The sequence below is a fragment of the Salvelinus fontinalis genome, chromosome 36 (assembly GCF_029448725.1).
Source record: "Salvelinus fontinalis isolate EN_2023a chromosome 36, ASM2944872v1, whole genome shotgun sequence".
NCBI lineage: Eukaryota > Metazoa > Chordata > Actinopteri > Salmoniformes > Salmonidae > Salvelinus > Salvelinus fontinalis.
The window spans coordinates 18,996,286-19,017,441 of NC_074700.1; the positions used below are offsets into that span (position 1 = coordinate 18,996,286).

The window sequence follows — 21,156 nt, forward strand, 5'->3', positions numbered from 1 at the left end:
GCTGTAGATGTCATTGTGGGTAGGTAGTTTGCCCCCGGTGATGTGTTGTGGAGACCGCATCACTCTCTGGAGAGCCTTGCGGTTGAGGATGGTGCAGTTGCCGTACCAGGTTGTGATACAGCCCGACAGGATGCTCTCGATTGTGCATCTGTAAAAGTTTGTCAGGGTTTTGGGTGACAAGCCAAATTTCTTCAGCCTCCACCACACTGTCTGTGTGGGTGGACCATTTCAGTTTGTCTGTAATGTGTACGCCGAGGAACATAATTTTCCACCTTCTCCACTGCTGTACCTTCGATGTAGATAGGGGGTGCTCCCTCTGCTGTTTCCTGAAGTCGTCAATCCTCTCCTTTGTTTTGTTGACATTGAGTGAGGTGTTTTCCTGACACCACACTCCGAGTGCCCCCACCACCTCCCTGTAGGCTGTCTCGTCGTTGTTGGTAATCAAGCCCACTACTGTTGTGTTGTCTGCAAATGTAACCGATGTGAAATGGCTATCTAGTTAACAGTGGTGCATGCTAATAGCGTTTTAATCGGTGACGTCACTCGCTTTGAGACCTTGAAGTAGTGGTTCCCCTTCCTCTGCAAGGGCCGCGGCTTTTGTGGAGCGATGGGTAACGATGCTTCGTGGGTGACTGTTGTTGATGTGTGCAGAGGGTCACTGGTTCGCGCCCGGGTCGTGGTTGAGGGAACGGACTAAAGTTAAACTGTTACATTGATGCTGTTGACCCGGATCACTGGTTGCTGCGGAAAAGGAGGAGGTCGAAAGGGGGGTGAGTGTAACCGATGTGAAATGGCTATCTAGTTAGCGGTGGTGCGCGCTAATAGCCTTTCAATCGGTGACGTCACTTGCTCTGAGACCTTGAAGTAGTGGTTCCCCTTGCTCTGCAAGGGCCGCGGCTTTTGTGGAGCGATGGGTAACGATGCTTCGTGGGTGACTGTTGTTGATGTGTGCAGAGGGTCCCTGGTTTGCGCCCGGGTCGGGGCGAGGGGACGGACTAAAGTTAAACTGTTACACAAACTTGATGATTGAGTTGGAGGCGTGCAGGGAGTACAGTAGGGGGCTGAGCACGCACCCTTGTGTGGCCCCAGTGTTGAGGGACAGCGAAGTGGAGATGTTGTTTCCTACGTTCACCACCTGGGGGGCGGCCCGTCAGAATGTCCAGGACCCAATTGCACAGGGCGGGGTTGAGACCCAGGGCCTCCAGCTTGATGATGAGCTTGGAGGGTAATATGGTGTTGAATGCTGAGCTGTAGTCAATGAACAGCATTCTTACATAGGTATTCCTCTTGTCCAGATGGGATAGGGAAGGGTGCAGTGTGATGGCGATTGCATTGTCTGTGGACCTGTTGGGGCGGTATGCAAACTGAAGTGCTTCTAGTGTGGTTGGTAAGGTGGAGGTGATATGATCCTTGACTAGTCTCTCAAAGCACTTCATGATGACAGAAGTGAGTGCTATGGGGCGGTAGTCATTTAGTTCAGTTATCTTTGCCTTCTTGGGAACAGGAACAATGGTGGCCATCTCGAAGCATGTGGGGACTGCAGACTGGGATAGGGAATATGAATATGTCCGTAAACACACCAGCCAGCTGGTCTGCGCATGCTCTTAGGACACGGCTAGGAATGCCGTATGGGCCAGCAGCCCTGTGAGGGTTAACACGTTTAAATATTTTACTCATGTCGGCCACAGAGAAGGGGGGGCAGTCCTTGTTTGCAACCTCAGCTGTCTAGCTGTCTAGTCATCTTTATCAGTTGCCACCTCAATTTTATAACTTGACAACCGAGGCAGCTCACTGGAAGCGACTTGACAGGTGAAGCAGGATGCACACTGACTGTAAAGTGGTCTAGAGGTGGCTTACTGGCTACTGTTATTCTTCACCAATGTGTGGACAGTGATTGATGCATGGCTTTGCAGTATCAACATCTGTTTCATTAAGCTCATGGCATACATTCTTATTATAAAGGCAAGGTAGGCCTTTGCTATGTTCACCTAACAAAGTCTGTGTAGTGTATGGATTCTATGAGATTAGTTTAAAAGTTTATAATTATAATTTATTACATTTCTATAGCGCTTTCACAGAATCTCAATGTGCTTCAAGAGCAAAAAACAAACAAGCAATATATCATGACAGATCAACCAATAGAGGCCAAGTCTTTGAAAGCTGCATGGATGATGATGGTGATGGAGTCTGCTGTTGATCTTATAGCCACTGGACTTCTCTTCCACTCTGTGTAGCAGACACTTGATGCTTCATCAGGTCTGGGCACCAGAAAGATCACCACTCACAGTTCAGAATAGTAGCCAGTCGTCCTCACTACGTGCCCTCTGCCTCAGCACTGCTGTAGTCCTCTATCTTACGCATCAAGCGACTCTTGCAAACAAAAAGCTAGCCAAGCCAAAAAGTGCTAATTTGTCAGTCAATATGGAAATCCGGGGCTCAAAAACAGCAGATACTGTATATATACAATTAAAACTCTTATGTTATCAAAAACAAAAGAGCTGATTTTAAAATTCTATAATTAAAAACGCCTAAAAAATAACTAAATATGTAGCTACACATTTACCGGAGCTCTGTGCTGAGGCTGCTACTAGGGCTCCATGGCACCTATATGTTATTATTTGTATGTTTTTATTGTTGTCTGGCCGTCTCATTGACTTGGCCATTGTTTGCCTCTAGTCTACCAATTCCAAGCAATCCAAATACCATCAGTTTAAATGTTGAGTTCACCGTATCCAAAGAGCCTCTCAGAGTATGAGTACTGATGTAGGATCAATTTAGCCTTTTAGGTCATCATGAATAACATTATATGGACTGGTTGGGACCTGATCCTAGATTAGTACTCCTACTCTGAGATGTTTTGAGGATAATGGACCAGAGCTCTATCTGCACTGCAGCACTGGTATGGACAGATCATCAGTGTAGTTGCACTATTCTGGGCCTAGTATACTACTCTCCTCCTCTTTTCTATCAAAGTTTGGGGAAATGTATTTTTCCAGTTTGGAAACTTAACCTTCATAAATAATTATATGCTATTTACCATCCTTAGTGAATTTATGGATGTGTTTTCCAAGAGTCTACCAGAGGCAGCACAGCTTCATTTAGAGGGAGACCGACTGACAGAAAAAAATTCCTGGCAGAATTTTTTTGGTTTTCTTTTTGCTGAGTTAGGGCATTTTCTCCCTCGGGGCGGTGATGTGGGTTTCCCTTTTTCTCGTCTCTGCCTGTCTCAAAAAATGCAATTTCTAGTCTTTCTCCAGGCGTGTTGTTTTCTTTCCCCCCAAATGCCACACGATAAATTAGAACAGAAATGCACTCCACTGGGAATGAGTAAGAGAGAAGATTAGGGGATAATAAAACATCTTGTAAATGTAGTTGTTTTGAAGTATTATTAAATTAAAACAACAATGTATGTCATACAACTTTACACCTGTAGCCTACATGGTGGTTGTCCTCTTACAAATGTACCTTTCAGTCATTGCTCTCTCCTTGACTGGAGTTATTCACTGACCCAGAACACAATACAAGATGGGCTATCAGACTTTCTGTCTGTTTGACGGAGTTTCACTTGTTACACAGTAGTATAATTGTGTTACTAACCCGTTTGAATAGCATCATACAAGACTCATGTTTAGATGGGGATTGAAGTCGACAAGGGTTAATCTGACATACTGTGATGAAAGCCAATGTGCTCTAAATTGATTAGAATATATGCACTTTTAATCCTCAAGCGAGCCTTACGCCTCTACACTGTAGTTCTTGCCAAATTAACCTGACAATCCCTATCAGATGGGATCACTGGGCAGGCAAACCATCACTTTTGACTCTGCTCTCAAACAGTTTCACTCAGTCTATGCTTTTTGTCTGTTCATTCCCAGCGACCTAGAGCCAGAATGGCTGGACGATGTCCAGAAGAACGGCGAGCTCTTCTACCTGGAGCTGAGCGAGGGCGAGGAGGAGGCGGCATTAGCTCAGGCTGCCGCCAATAACGGCCTCTCCACCAATCACGTGCACTTCAGCGAGAAGGAGGTGGAGATCATCAGTGAGGAGTGCAGGAAGTGTCCTGATGGCACTCCAACCAAAGGAGAGCCCAAGCTGAAAAGACTGGCCAGGATACTACGGAGGAAGAGGCGGCCATCCCAGCGGAGTGGGCCCGACGGAGGAGCCAAAGACTCGTCATCGCTTCCGACGTCCATCTTGAAAAACCAGGCGGGGCAGAGGGCGGGGCTGGTGGTCCAGCAGCAGCAGCTGAAGGAGGTGTGTGTCTACCTGAACCCCAAACGGCTGGGCAGCTGCTCCCCTCCTCCCCCGGAGAGAGGGGGTCTACTGGAGGCTCTGCTGGGGGTGGTGCATCGCCCGTCCTGGGGCCAAGGAGACCCTGCAGGGGGGAGGGGGGAGAGGATCACTGTCCACGGCCTGGTGCCCAACAGCCCCGCCATCAAGTGTGCACAGATACTGATCGGTGAGTGTTCAAAACCTCACTGTGGGGATGTCCGAAATGGTACCCTATTCCCTTTATAGCCAACTGATTTTGACCATAATCGCCCTGGTCAAAAGTAGTGCTCTTTAAAGGGAATAAGGGTGCCATTTCAGACTCACCTAATGTGTCTGTCATATACACATTGCCAGACCTTTGGATGGGCACTGGCAGAAATCCCAGAAAGACATTTTTTATTGACATAATTGACATGATATTAAGTACTTATAAAATTGTGTTTTACAGCAAATCGTTTCTTTTGTGGAGACTGACGTCGACACAGTTGCTTTGGGCAGACCAAGGAATGCAAAGAAACTCCACATGAGTTAGTGTTTAAAGCCATGCCTTTCATGTAGCCTACCACTCCATGCTAAAACAATTAGCCTAGACTCGTTAAATCCTTGATATAATTGAGGTAAAGTCTTTGTTAGGGAGATATGAATGGATAGAGGTCTGCACAGGGGCAGGTGAAACTCCTTGATATACAAAAAGAAACAACAGCACGTTTGGCTATTTCTATATCCGTGGACTGTATCTCCAGACTGTGCTCTACTAAAACCGTACTATTTGGAAAACAGATGACACAATACTTTTTCGCCGTACCAACCAAAGTAGTTAGGAATTCGACTTAGTGCAGCTCATTTAAAACAGGGCCGAAAAGATACACGCATACATGCAGTTGAAGTGGGAAGTTTACATACACCTTAGCCAAATACATTTAAACTCAGATTTTCACAATTCTTGACATTTAATCCGAGTAAAAATTCCCTGTCTTTGGTCAGTTAGGATCACCACTTTATTTTAACAATGTGAAATGTCATAATAATAGAACAGAGAATGATTTATTTCAGCTTTTATTTTTTCCATTACATTCCCAGTTGGTCAGAAGTTTACATACACTCAATTAGTATTTGGTAGCATTGCGTTTACATTGTTTAACTTGGGTCAAACGTTTCGGGTAGCCTTCCACAAGCTTCCCACAATAAGTTGGGTGAATTTTGGCCCATTCCTCCTGACAGAGCTGATGTAACTTGAGTCAGGTTTGTAGGCCTCCTTGCTCGCTCACGCTTTTTCAGTTCTGCCCACAAATTTTCTATAGGATTGAGGTCAGGGCTTTGTGATGGCCACTCCAATACCTCGACTTTGTTGTCCTTAAGCCATTTTGCCACAACTTTGGAAGTATGCTTGGGGTCATTGTCCATTTGGAAGACACATTTGTGACCAAGCTTTAACGTCCTGACTGATGTCTTGAGATGTTGCTTCAATATGGGGCGGCAGCGTAGCCTATTGGTTAGAGCATTGGGCTAGTAACTGGAAAGGTTGCAAGTTCAAATCCCAGAGCTGACAAGGTACAAATCTGTCATTCTGCCCCTGAACAAGGCAGTTAACCCACTGTTCCTAGGCCGTCATTGAAAATAAGAATTTGTTCTTAACTGACTTGCCTAGTTGAATAAAAAGATATATAAAAAAATCCACAATTTTCCTCCCTCATGATGCTATCTATTTTGTGAAGTGCACCAGTCCCTCCTGCAGCAAAGCACCCCCACAACATGATGCTGCCACCCCAGTGCATCACAGATGGGATGGTGTTGGTCATAATGGCCAAATTGTTCTATTTTTGATTCATCAGACCAGAGGACATTTCTCCAAAAAATACGATCTTTGTCCCCATGTGCAGTTGCAAACTGGCTTTTTTTATGGTAGTTTTGGAGCAGTGGCTTCTTCCTTGCTGAGCGGCCTTTCAGGTTATGTCGATATAGGACTCGTTTTACTGTGGATATACATACTTTTGGACCTGTTTCCTCCAGAATCTTCACAAGGTCCTTTGCTGTTGTTTTGGGATTGATTTGGACTTTTCGCACCAAAGTACGTTCATCTCTAGGAGACAGAACGCGTCTCCTTTCTGAGCGGTATGACGGCTGCGTGGTCCCATGGTGTTTATACTTGCGTACTATTGTTTGTACAGATGAACGTGGTACCTTCAGGCGTTTCATAACAGAACATGGCCAAGATGTTCAAATGTTCATAAATGACCAGCATGGTCAAATAATAATAATCACAGTAGTTGTCGAGGGTGCAACAGGTCAGCACCTCAGGAGTAAATGTCAGTTGGCTTTTCATAGCCGATCATTGTGAGTATCTCTATCGCTACTGCTGTATGTGAACTTCTGACCCACTGGAATTGTGATACAGTGAATTATAAGTGAAATAATCTGTCTGTAAACAATTGTTGGAAAAATTACTTGTGTCAAGCATAAAGTAGATGTCCTAACCGACTTGCCAGAACTATAGTTTGTTAAAACAAGAAATGTGTGGAGTGGTTTGAAAACGAGTTTTAATGACTCCAACGTAAGTGTATTTAAACTTCCGACTTCAACTGTACATTCATTTGTATAGCCTACAGTACGGACTTGATAGAGTACGTTTGCAGAAATATCACTATTGACGCTTATTTTTGCTATCTATGTCAACATGCTGCTGTTATGCATTGACTTCCTCCTCCTCTTCCTCAGGTGATGACCTAGTAGCAGTGGACGATGTGGATGTTACCACAGAGAACATTGAGAGGGTTCTCTCCTGCATTCCTGGGCCTACACAGGTGTGTATGTGTGTGTGTGTGTGTTTCCAAGACCACCCACCGCACTCATTACTGCCGTATTAAAAGAACAGTAGTTAGAGGGAAGTATGCACTGTTGTGTTTGAGGTAAATTTATTATTAGCTGTAATGCTGCTTTCACAATGCAAAAATATACCAAAGACCTTCAACAGATTAGATGTTTGTTGAGCTCTATTCACATGAATTGACCCTAGTGATCATGTATCTTTCTCAGCTCTTGGTTTTCTTCATGAATACACCACATAAAACCTACACGTCTCTGTGTCCCAAATGGCACCCGGTGCCGATCAAAAGTATTGCCCTATGTAGGGATTAGGGTGCAATTTTAGGCGTAGCCTCTGCAACAGCCACCAAAGAAAGGGAAGTCCTCCACATGAACTCAATTAAAAACAAACACATTTTTTCAAACCACCACGTCTGCTCGAAAGTGTTAGAAGCTGGTTTCTACACACAAGGCAGAAACACACACACTAAGACGCAAGGTAGACACACATACAGACACGCAAGGCAGACCAAGAATGTGTGTCAGGATCATTCCACTGCCCCACACGTTAAGTGAGGGCTAGGATGTCACTGCAACATGTTGGCATAAACCCAATGGATGCTATACTGTAGCTCTGATCAAAGTCACACATTCATAAGGCTAGAATGCCTTGAGTTGGCCGAATTCAGAGCTGAGATAAGAGAGCTACATCATTAATTGACCTCAATGAGAGACGTGCTTGAAATTTCAAGATAAAGTGTGTGGATCTGAAGTACGAATACCAGATACTTATCTTGCTTTGCACAATAAATAAATGAACCAAACCCAGCTAAGTGTACAGTGCCGTCAGAAAGTATTCACACCCTTTGACTTTCTCCACATTTTGTTGTTACAGCCTGAGTTTAAAATATTGTGGTAAACCGAGGGGTGTTGGGTTGAGCGTGCAGAGATTGACACAGAGACGGGGAGGTTTTAGTCCGCAAAAACAACTTTAATAAGACAGAAAATAAACATAACAAAGAAAATCACTTAGGTTTGGCTCGGTCCTTCTCTACTGTGACTTGGTGTCGGTCTCTCCCTGGTCTCTCTCGTGGTTTGCCACCGTGCTCCTTTTATTTGGCCTCCACGGCTGGTTGGCACTTTCCTCTAATTACCTCCACTTAGAGCTGTCCGTGTCACGGTGCCCAGCTCCCGTATTCCCAGCAGAGGGAGCCAACGTCGCCTCACCAACCTCCCCTCTTACCATCCCCCGGGGTAGACCTCCTGGGATAGTCGGGCCTTTGTTAAGTCTGTGGGGAGAAGCTATTGTGGCAAAGTTAGGTACAAATCTACTGTAGTACCCTGCTAACCCCAGGAATGACTTCACCTGCCTCTTGGTTTGGGGGACCGGCTATCCCCTAATGGCAGCAATCTTTCTTTCTTTCTTAGGGTTTCACATTTTCGCTCCCGATCTGATAGCCCAGGTACTCCACCTCGATGTAGCCCAGCTTGCACTTGTGGGGGTTCGCGGTCAGACCTGCATCCCTTAGCGCATCCAGCACGGCCTGTAACCTACAAAGATGTTACTCCCAACTGTCACTGTGCACAATTATGTCTTCCAGATAAGCAGCGGCGTACTCACTGTGTGGCTGCAGGACGCGGTCCATGAGTCGCAGGAAAGTTCGCTGGTGCCCCGTGGAGCCCGGAAGGCAGAACTCGGTAGTGGTATAGCCCCCCCGGGATGAAGGCAGTCTTCTCCCGGGAGACCGCTGCCAGTGGCACCTGCCAGTACCCCTTCGTCAGGTCCAAGGTGCTGACGTATCTCGCTATCCCCAAGCGGTCGATCAGTTCGTCCATCCGGGGCATGGGGTAGGCATCAAACTTACTGACCTCGTTCAGGCTGCGGAAGTCATTACAGAAGCGGGCGGTTCCGTCCGGTTTCGGAACCAGCACTATGGGGCTAGACCACTCACTGTGTGACTCCTCCAGTACCCCCATTTCTAGCATTGTCGCCACTTCCCGCTGGACCGACACCCTCTGGGCTTCTGGTATCTGGAATGGCCGTTTACACACATTTTCTCCTGGATGGGTGTGAATATGATGTTCCACGAGATCCGTGCGCCCCGGCACCTCGGAGAACACGGCTGTATTCCGCTGGAACAACTCTCTGATCTCTTGTCGTTGGGTTGGGCTGAGGTCTTCCCCCATTGCAACTTCGACCGAGGGCGGGCCCTGCTGTGGCCGGGTCCATGTTACGCACAGCGCCTCGCGTCCGTGCCATTTCTTCAGTAAATTCAGCTGGAGGGGTTTTCTCCACCCCGGTTGGCGGAACTTATAGTTGACGTCACCTACCCGCTCAACAATGTCGTAGGGCTCATGCCACGTAGCCAGGAATTTACTCTCTGTTGTAGGGATCATCACCAAGACCTTCTCACCTGGTTGGAACTCTCGTGGTTGGGCCCCCCGGTTGTAGACACGCTCCTGGGTACGTTGCGCCTGGGCCATGTGCTCTCTCACCACTGGCCAAATCACCATCATCCTCTCTCTCATCTCCTCCACATGTTCTACTACACTGCGAAGGTGGGGTCGGCGGCTATTCCCAGATCTCCTTGGCTAGGTCCAGCAGCCTGCGGGGCAGACGGACATACAGGAGCTCAAAGGGGGAGAACCCCGTGGATGCTTGGGGTACCTCGTGCACTGAAAACATCAGGTGTGGCAGCAGCTGGTCCCAGTTCCTCCCGTCTCTCTCGGTGACCTTCAGCATCTGTTTTGGGGTCTTGTTGAAGCGTTCCACCAGCCTGGCCGTTTGTGGATGGTACACACTGGTCCTCACCTGTTTTATTCGTAACAGATTGCAGACATCTTTCATCACCCGAGACATGAACGCGGTGCCCTGGTCCATCAGGATTTCCCGCGGAATACCCACCCGACTAAATAAATGGAAGGGCTCCCGTGCGATACCTTTTGCTGCTGCCGTGCATAGCGGGATTGCCTCAGGATACCGGGTGGCGTAATCCACGATGACCAGGATGTATTGATGTCCCCTCGCGGTCTTCACTAACAGACCCACCAGATCCATTTCCACCCGCTCGAATGGCACTCCTATAATGGGCAAGGGAACCAAAGGGTTTCGATAATGCACCTTTGGAGCTGTGATCTGGCACTCCAGGCAACTATGGCAGTAGTCCTCCATGGCACGCTTGACTTCGGGCCAGTGGAACCGGTTCCCGATCCGCTCCCTGGTTTTCTCCATCCCCAGGTGTGCCCCAAGCAGGTGGGTGTAGGCAAGCTGCAACACAGTCCTAACATACTGGCTGGGTATGAGTAACAAGTCTTTTGTCTCCCCATTATGCTTTACTACCTGATACAATAAATGATGCTTGATTGCGAAGTGGGGGTAGCGCCAATCACTTACCCCAGGTAGTATGCCATCCACCGCAATCACCTGGCCCCTAGCGTTCTGGAGATTGGGGTCTTCTAACTGGGCCATCCCGAACTGACCCGTGAGGATTCCAGTGTCAGGAGGTCTATCTAGGGCCTCCACCTCCATAAAGGGAAGCCTGAGGTCTTCCTCGCATGGTGGCTCGCTTGCCGAAGCGGGGTCATCTCCCTCCTCCAGGTCCGACTCAGGCCCAGTGGACACATCTCGTGGTGGGGGTTGGGTTGCACAGTCTTTTCTTCCCACCTCCCGTGCTCGCCTCCCCTGGTCCCTCCTCCACAGGGCCTGGAAGAGAGGGCAGTCTCGACCGAGGAGAATGGACACGGGTAGGTTAGGGACAGCTCCCACGCACATCTGGCACTCCCCCGTTGTGGTGGTTATCCTCACTGGCACCGTTGGGTACCTCTGTCACCTCCTCGTCCACCGGTTCCTCCTTCCCCTCTCGTGTGAGCCACAGCGGGTGGGCCAGGGTCACCATGCTGCCGGAGTCCAGCAGAGCGCTGGTGTCGATGCCATTGATTCGTACAGGAACCATCGGAGGGGCCGTCTCGGTGTGCGCCCAACAGGAGGTGACGTAACTTGCCATCCGGGTTACCCCAGAGCTGGAGGATGCGGAGGGCATGGCCTCCTCCCGGCCGGGACAGTGCCACGCGAGGTGCCCCGGCTCAGCGCACTTATAGCAGCGTCTCTGATCTGGGTCCAGCAGCAGCAGCCGCCGCCGTCGGTTTGGGTCACCCTCCCGCTTCACAGCCTCTGCTGGTTCCGTCCGGGCCCCCTTCAGCCCCTCGCCTCTCTCTGTGTTGTTCGTCCCCCTCGCCGCATCTCCTCTCTGCTCGGGCCCCTCTCAGCAGGTCCTGGGTGTTCTGGTGAATTTCCACCGCAGTCAGCAATTCCTTCAGGCTCTGGGGGTTCTGCATGCTCACCGTCTTTTTCATCTTGTATGGCAGGGCCCAAAGTTATTTATCCAGGACGAGCTTGTCGAGCATTGGGAAGGATCGGTATTTCCGTCAGTAGCCAGCCCTTGGTCAGGTGCACCAGGTTGCTCATCTGAGCATGGGTGGAAAGGGTGGGGTCAAAGGCACAGTTGTGGACCAGTTGTGCACGGCATGGAAGATTGAACCCGTAACGGCTCAGTATCTCCCGTTTGAGTCCCTCATAATTTGAGGCCTGGTCAGTGTTCGAATCAAAGTAGGCCTTCTGGGCCTTCCCAGAGAGGTAGGGTGCCAACAGGCTAGCCCACTTGGGCTTGGGCCATCCTTCCCTCTGGGCCGTCCTCTCGAAGGTGCACAAATACGACTCCACGTCATCTTCCTCCCTTATCGGCTACCAGTCTGCGGTTTTGTTGGGGCTGCTCCTCCAGTGCTTGCTCCTGGAGAGCCTGTTGCTTCTGCTGGCTGAGGATGAACTGAGCCACCAGCTCCTCCATGGTAATCTCCGTACGCTCGACCCCACGGCACCCAAAGCTACTGAGATACCCGCATTCTCCACCATATGTGGTAAACCGTGCAGTGTTGGGTTGAGCGTGCAGAGATTGACAGAGAGACAGGGAGGTTTTAGTCGGCAAAAGCAACTTTACTAAGACAGAAAATAAACATAAAGAAAATCACTTAGGTTTGGCTCAGTCCTTCTCTACTGTGGCTTGGTGTCGGTCTCTTCCTGTTCTCTCTCGCGGTTTGCCACCGTGCTCCTTTTATTTGGCCTCCACGGCTGGTTGGCACTTTCCTCTAATTACCTCCACTTAGAGCTGTCCGTGTCACGGTGCCCAGCTCCCGTATTCCCAGCAGAGGGAGCCAACGTCGCCTCACGTACCTCCCCTCTATTACCATCTCCCGGGGTAGACCTCCTGGGATAACACAATATATTAAAACAAGATTTTGTGTCACTGGTCTACACACAATACCCAATAATGTCAAAGTGGAATTATATTTTTTGAAATGTTAACAAATTATTTAAAAATTAAAAGCTGAAATGTCTTCAGTCAATAATTATTCAACCCCTTTGTTATGGCAAGCCTAAATAAGTTCAGGAGTAAAAATGTGCTTAACAAGTCACATAATAAGTGGCATGGACTCATTCTCTGTGCAATAATAGTGTTTAACATGATTTTTGAATGACAAAAAAAGCAGACATTGAATATCCCTTTGAGCATGGTGAAGTTATTAATTCCACTTTGGATGATGTATCAATACACCTAGTCACTACAAAGATAAAGGCGTCCTTCCTAACTCAGTTGCCGGAGAGGAAGGAAACTGTTCAGGGATTTGACCATGAGGCCAATGGTGACTTTAAAACAGTTAGAGTTTAATGGGTGTGATAGGAGAATACAGAGGATGGATCAACAACATTGTAGTCAGTCCACAATATTAACTTAAATGACAGCGTGAAAAGGAAGCATGTAGAGAATATTTTTTTTTACAAAACATGAATCTTGTTTGCAATAAGGCACTAAAGTAAAACTGCAAAATATGTGTCAAAGAAATTTACTTTATGTCCTGAATACAAAGTGTTATGTCTGGGGCAAATACAACACAACACTGAGTACCACTATTCATATTTTCAAGCATGGTGGTGGCTGCATCAAGTTATGGGTATGCTTGTCATCGGCAAGGACTAGCGAGTTTTTTGGTATGAAAATAAATGGAATACAGCTAAGAACACGCAAAATCTCAGAGGAAAACCTGGTTCAGTCTGCTTTCCAACAGACACTGGGAGACAAATTCACCTTTCAGCAGGACATTAACCTGAAACACAAGGCCAAATATACACTAGAGTTGCTTACCAAGACGTCATTGAATGTACCTGGGTAGCCTAGTTACAGTTTTGACTTAAATCGGCTTGAGAATCTATGGCAAGGCTTGAAAATGGCTGTCTATTAATGGTCAACAACCAGCTTGACAGAGCTTGAAGAATACATTTATTTTTTTAGGTGAAAATATTGTACAATCCAGGTCTGCAAAGCTCTTAGAGACCTTCCCAGAAAGACTCACAGCTGTAATCGCTGCCAAAGGTGATTCTAGCATGTATTGACTCAGGTGGTTGAATACTTATCTAATCAAGCTATGTTAGTGTTTTATTTTTCATAAATTATAACATTTGTAAAGAAAATTATCTTCCACTTTGTCATTACAGAGTATTTTGTGTAGATTGTTGACAAAAAAAGGACAATTAAATCAATTTTAATCCCACCTTGTTACACAACAAAATGTGGTTAAAGTCTAGTTGTGAATACTTTCTGAAGGCGTTGTATCTACAATCTCTGTGTGTGACTGTTTTAGGAATTTTATGTTTGTCCATATTTAATTGGCTCCCTTGATCAAGAAAGATGTCTTTGTCTCTGTAAATCCATTGTAGGAGGAATGGTTGAGTAGAATGGCGCTCACCACATAGGAACGGTGGGTTAACTGCCTCGTTCAGGGGCAGAACGACAGATTTTTACCTTGTCAGCTCGGGGGATTCAATCTTGCAACCTTATAGTTAACTAGTCCAACGCTCTAACCACCTGATTACATTGCACTCCACGAGGAGCCTGCCTGTTACGCGAATGCAGTAGAAGCCAAGGTAAGTTGCTAGCTAGCATTAAACTTATCTTATAAAAAACAATCAATCGATCAATCATAATCACTAGTTAACTACACATGGTTGATGATATTACTAGTTTATCTAGCATGTCCTGCGTTGCTCGTTGCTCCAATGTGTACCTAACCATAAACATCAATGCCTTTCTTAAAATCAATACACAGAAGTATATATTTTTAAACCTGCATATTTAGCTAAAGGAAATCCAGGTTAGCAGGCAATATTAACCAGGTGAAATTGTGTCACTTCTCTTGCGTTCATTGCACGCAGAGTCAGTGTACATGCAACACTTTGGGCCGCCTAATTTGCCAGAATTTTACGTAATTATGACATAACATTGATGGTTGTGCAATGTAACAGGAATATTTAGACTCATGGATGCCACCCGTTAGATAAAATACGGAACTGTTCCGTATTTCACTGAAAGAATAAATGTCTTGTTTTCGAGATGATAGTTTCCGGATTCGACCATATTAATGACCTAAGGCTCGTATTTCTGTGTGTTATTATGTTATAACTAAGTCTATGATTTGATAGAGCAGTCTGACTGAGCGGTGGTAGGCAGCAGCAGGCTCGGAGGCATTCATTCAAACAGCACTTTCCTGCGTTTTGCCAGAGGCTCTTCGCTGTGCTTTAAGCCTATCAACTCCTGAGATTAGGCTGGTGTAACCGATGTGAAATGGCTAGCTAGTTAGTGGGGTGCGCGCTAATAGCGTTTCAAACTTCACTCGCTCTGAGACTTGGAGTAGTTATTCCCCTTGCTCTGCATGGGTAACGCTGCTTCGAGGGTGGCTGTTGTCGTTGTGTTCCTGGTTCGAGCCCAGGTAGGAGCGAGGAGAGGGATGGAAGCTATACTGTTACACTGGCAATACTAAAGTGCCTATAAGAACATCCAATAGTCAAAGGTTTATGAAATACAAATGGTATAGAGAGAAATATTCCTATAATAACTACAACCTAAAACTTCTTACCTGGGAATATTGAAGACTCATGTTAAGGAACCACCAGCTTTCATATGTTCTCATGTTCTGAGCAAGGAACTTAAACGTTAGGTTTCTTACATGATACATATTGCACTTTTACTTTCTTCTCCAACACTTTGTTTTTGCATAATTTAAACCAAATTGAGCATGTTTCATTAATTATTTGAGGCAAAATTTATTTTATTGATGTATTATATTAAATTAAAATAAGTGTTCATTCAGTATTGTTGTAATTGTCATTATTACGAATAATGACAATTATTCGAACGAATTGCAAAAATCTCTGAAGTTGGAGACTTTTATCTCCCTCAACAACTTTAAACATCTGCTATCTGAGCAGCTAACCGATCGCTGCAGCTGTACATAGTCCATCGGTATATAGCCCACCCAATTTACCTACCTCATCCCCATACTGTTTTTATTTATTTACTTTTCTGCTCTTTTGCACACCAGTATCTCTACTTGCACATGATCATCTGATGATTTATCACCCCAGTGTTAATCTGCTAAATTGTAATTATTCGTTCCTATGGCCTATTTATTGCCTACCTCCTCATGCCTTTTGCACACATTGTATATTTATTCTATTTTTCCCCCCTACTATGTTATTGACTTGTTTATTGTTTACTCCATGTGTAACTTTGTGTTGTTGTCTGTTCACACTGCTATGCTTTATCTTGGCCAGGTCGCAGTTGCAAATGAGAACTTGTTCTCAACTAGCCTACCTGGTTAAATAAAGGTGAAATAAAAAAATAAAATTACAAATACTTTTTTTTTTTAAATCGTCCGATTAATCGGTATCGACTTTTTTTGGTCATCCAATAATCGTTATCGGCATTGAAAAATCATAATCGGTCGACCTCTAATATAGTAGGTAACAATCTCCACTTTTTTTACATGAGGAAAACTGTCCAATTCTGAGAAATGGTGCTTTGATCGCCATTCAGGAAACCGCTCAAGCTTTTTGCTCATTCGTCTCCTCACACAGTCAAAACAGGGCCTCCAAGAAGTAGGAATTTGTAAATGACAGAGTGTCTGGGGAGTGATGGCGTTTGCAAAGAGAGAGGGAGACAGAGGTAGAGAGAGCGAGAGAAGCCAGACTGCGGCGGGGGTTGTTTTGGATAACCACAGGAAAACGACCATTACGCTGTGGCCACTGAGAGAACAGCTGATTAGAAGACTCGGCCAGATAGAAAATTATACTGTAGAGAAGAGAGGAAGAGAATAGATGAGAGGAGAAGAGAGGAGAAAAAACAACAAGGCCTCTCGTCGGTCCGTCGTGGCTTAGGACGGAGCTACTGTAGAACTGGCATACTCCGAGGAAACTTCAACTTTGGTGGTGGTTCTCTCTGTGTGTGTTTTGTCTGTGTGTGTGGCTACATGCGCGGCTGGCCAGCTGTATGTATGTTGGCACTTTTGCATGTGTGAACGTCTGCCCTCCCAGGTAGAGCATGGTAGACAGTAGCTATTACATGGGCGTAGCAGCAGTTTGTATAAAGGTTTGGACCACCATGCCCTCTGCCTACCCTCATAGAATAGTATAGTATCATCAGTGATACTTTACTGTCTCTCTCTATCAATTACATTCAAAGGGCTTTATTGGCATGGGAAACATACGTTTACATTGCCACAGCAAGTGAAATAGACAATAAATAAAAGGGAATTATACAATCAGAAATGAATAGTAAACATTACTCACAAAAGTTTCAAAAGAATAGAGACATTTCAAATGTTATATTATTGGCTATGTACAGTGTTGTAACAATGTGCAAATACAGTGCCTTCGGAAAGTATTCATACCCCATGACTTTTCCACATTTTGTTACGTTAGACTTATTCTAAAATTTAATAAATAAATAAAATCCTCATCAATCTACACACAATACCCCATAATGGCAAAGCAAAAACAGGTTTTTAGATTTTTTTTGCAAATGTATTAAAACTAAAAAACAGAAATACCTTATTTACATAAGTATTCAGACCCCTTGCTATAAGACTCAAATTGGAGCTCAGGAGCGTCCTGTTTCCATTGATCATCCAGATCTGGGGAAGGGTGCTCAAAAAAAACTGCAGCGTTGAAGGTTCCCAAGAACACAGTGGCCTCCATAGTTCTTAAATGGAAGAAGTTTGGAACACCAAGATTCTTCCTGGAGCTGGCCGCCCTGGCCAAACTGAGCAATCAGAAGAGCTTTGGTCAGGGAGGTGACGAAGAATCCGATGGTCACTCTTAACAGAGCTCTAGAGTTCCTCTTTGGAAATGGGAGAACCTTCCAGAAGGTCAACCATCTCTGCAGCACTCCACCAGTCAGGCCTTTATGTTAGTGGCCAGACGGAAGCCACTCCTCTGTAAAAGGCACATGACAGCCTGCTTGGAGAAATTGCCAAAAGGCACCTAAAGACTCTCAAACCATGAGAAACAAGATTCTCTGGTCTTATGAAACCAAGATTGAACTCTTTGTCCTGAATGTCATGCGTCACATCTTTTAGGAAACCTGGCACCATCCCTACGGTGAAGCATGGTGTTGGCAGCATCATGCTGTGGGGATGTTTTTCAGGGGCAGGGACTGGGGGACTAGTCAGGATCGAGGCAAAGATGAATGGAGCATAGTACAGAGATCCTTGATGAAAACCTGCTCCAGAGCGCTCGGGACCTCAGACTGAGGCAAAGGTTCACCTTTCTACAGGACAATAACCTTAAGCACACAGCCAAGACGATGCAGGAGTGGCTTCGGGACAAGTCTCTGAATGTCCTTCAGTGGCCCAGCCAGAGCCCGGACTTGAACTTGATCGAACATATCTGGAGAGACCTGGAAATAGTTGTGCAGCAATGTTCCCCAGCGAACCTGACAAAGCTTGAGAGGATCTGCAGAGAAGAATGGGAGAAACTCCCCAAATACAGGTGTGACAAGCTTGTAGCATCATACCCAAGAAGACTCAATGCTGTAATCACTGCCAAAGGTGCTTCAACAAAGTACTGAGTAAAGGGTCTGAATACTTGTGAATTGATTTTTCCGTTTTTTGTTTTAAATATTTTAGCAAAACATTTTAAAACCTGTTTTTGCTTTGTCATTAGGGGGTATTGTGTGTACAGTCATGGCCAAAAGTTTTGAGAATGACACAAATATTAATTTTCACAAAGTTTGCTGCTTCAGTGTCTTTAGATATTTTTGTCAGATGTTACTATGGAATACTGAGGCATAATTACAAGCATTTCATAAGTGTCAAAGGCTTTTATTGACAATTACATGAAATTGATGCAAAGAGTCAATATTTGCAGTGTTGACCCTTCTTTTTCAAAACCTCTGCAATCTACCCTGGCATGCTGTCAATTAACTTCTGGGCCACATCCTGACTGATGGCAGCCCATTCTTGCATAATCAATGCTTGGAGTTTGTCAGAATTTGTGTGTTTTTGTTTGTCCACCCGCCTCTTAAGGATTGACCACAAGTTCTCAATGGGATTAAGGTCTGGGGAGTTTCCTGGCCATGGACCCAAAATATTGATGTTTTGTTCCCCGAGCCACTTAGTTATCACTTTTGCCTTATGGCAAGGTGCTCCATCATGCTGGAAAATACATTGTACGTCACCAAACTGTGTTGGTACCATTCTTTATTCATGAATGTTTTCTTAGGCAAAATTTTGAGTGATCCCACTCCCTTGGCTGAGAAGCAACCCCACACATGAATGGTCTCAGAATGCTTTACTGTTGGCATGACACAGGACTGATGGTAGCGCTCACCTTGTCTTCTCCTGACAAGCTTTTTTCCGGATACACCAAACAATCAGAAAGGGGATTCATCAAAGAAAATGACTTTACCCCAGTCCTCAGCAGTCCAATCCCTGTACCTTTTGCAGAATATCAGTCTGTCCCTGATGTTTTTCCTGGAGAGAAGTGGCTTCTTTGCTGCCCTTCTTGACACCAGGCAATCCTCCAAAAGTCTTCACCTCACTGTGCGTGCAGATGCACTCACACCTGCCTGCTCTCATTTTTGAGAAAGCTCTGTACTGGTGGTGCCCCGATCCCTCAGCTGAATCAACTTTAGGAGATGCCCTGGCGCTTGCTGGACTTTCTTGGGCACCCTGAAGCCTTCTTCACAACAATTGAACCACTCTCCTTGAAGTTCTTGATGATCCAATAAATGGTTGATTTAGGTGCAATCTTACTGGCAGCAATATCCTTGCCTGTGAAGCCATTTTTGTGCAAAGCAATGATGACAGCACGTGTTTCCTTGCAGGTAACCATGGTTGACAGAGGAAGAACAAAGATTCCAAGCACCACCCTCATTTTGAAGCTTCCAGTCTAGTATTCAAACTCAATCAGCATGACCAAGTGATCTCCAGCCCTTTCCTCGTCAACACTCACACCTGTGTTAACGAGAGAATCCCTGACATGATGTCAGCTGGTCCTTTTGTGGCAGGGCTGAAATGCAGTGGAAATGTTTTTTGGGGATTCAGATCATTTGCATGGCAAAGAGGGACTTTGCAATTCATCTGATCACTCTTCATAACATTCTGGAGTATATGCAAATTGCCATCATACATACTGAGGCAGCAGACTTTGAAAATGTATATTTGTGTCATTCTCAAAACTTTTGGCCACGACTATAGATTGATGAGGGGAAAAAACTATTTAATACATTTTTCGAATAAGGCTATATCATAACAAAATGTGGAAAAAATCAAGGTGTCTGAATACTTTCTGAAGGCACTGGAGTTGAAGTATGAAAGAGAATAAATAGACAGATAAATGTAGGTTGTATTTACAATGGTGTTTGTGCTCCACTGGTTTCTTGTGGCACAGGTCACAAATCTTGCTGCTGAGGTGGCACACTGATAGTTCACCTTATAGATATGGGAGTTGATCAACATGTGATTCTTTGTGAGTGTGTGTAATCTGAGGGAAATATGTGTGTCTATTATGGTCATACATTTGGCAGGTGGTTGGAAAGTGCGGTTCGGTTTCCACCTTGTTTTGTGGGCAGTGGCCATATAGCCTGTCTTCCCTTGAAAGCCAGATCTGCCTATGGCAGCCTCTTTCAATAGCAAGGCCATGCTCACTGAGTCTGTACTAGAGGTCGACCGATTATGATTTTTCAACGTCGATACCGATTATTGGAGGACAAAAAAAGCCGATACCGATTTAATGGGCCGATTTAAAAAAATATATATATATCATACACCCACACACATTTTTGTAATAATGACAATTGCAACAATACTGAATGAACAATGAACACTTTTATTTTAACTTAATATAATACATAAATAAAGTACATTTAGTCTCAAATAACATGAGAACATATGTTAAAATGAACCACCAGCTTTCATGGGTCTTCAATATTCCCAGTTAAGAAGTTTTAGGTTGTAGTGCAGAAAGCAGAGCTTGTCTGCATGGCCCCTGTCAGTCTGCTCCTCCGCGAAACACAGACCTTATTTGAAGTAGATCAAGACATTCTCTATGGAAGACATGAACGGTAAAATAACGAAGGAACCCCTTTCAAGTGCAGCCGCAAGTTATTACAGGAATTATAACGCGTCGACTATTTCTCTCTAAACCATATACCTTTGACTAATCCGGAAACTATCACCTCGAAAACAAAACGTTTATTCCGTTCCGTATTTTATCTAACGGGTGGCATCCATGAGTCTAAATATTCCTGTTACATTGCACAACCTTCTATGTGATGTCATAATTACGTAAAATTCTGGCAAATTAGTTCGCAAAGAGCCAGGCGGCCCAAACTGTTGCATATACCCTGACTCTGCGTGCAATGAACGCCAGAGAAATGACACAATTTCACCTGGTTAATATTTCCTGCTAACCTGGATTTCTTTTAGGTAAATATGCAGTTTTAAAAATATATACTTGTGTATTGATTTTAAGAAAGGCATTGATGAAAGCTTAAATTCTTGTTAATTTAACTGCACTGTCCGATTTACAGTAGCCATTACAGCGAAAGCATGCCATGCGATTGTTTGAGGACGGCGCCCCATATCAAAATATTTTTCCACCAACACAGGTTTCATAAATTTACAAATAGCGATTAAATATTCATTTACTTTTTGAAAATCTTCCTCTGATTTTCATCCAAATGGTCCCAGCTA

General features: G+C 45.1%; 1 protein-coding gene across 4 annotated transcripts in view; it reads left to right on the top strand.

Annotated features, from left to right (window-relative positions):
• Window positions 1-21,156, top strand: part of intu (inturned planar cell polarity protein) — a 51,627-nt gene that overhangs the window by 1,758 nt on the left and 28,713 nt on the right. For all 4 annotated transcript variants that reach the window (XM_055900965.1, XM_055900967.1, XM_055900963.1 and 1 more), the window contains exons 2-3: window positions 3,876-4,459; window positions 6,988-7,073. In XM_055900965.1, the coding sequence (XP_055756940.1) occupies window positions 3,876-4,459; window positions 6,988-7,073 (670 nt within the window). The remainder of the gene's footprint in view (window positions 1-3,875; window positions 4,460-6,987; window positions 7,074-21,156) is intronic.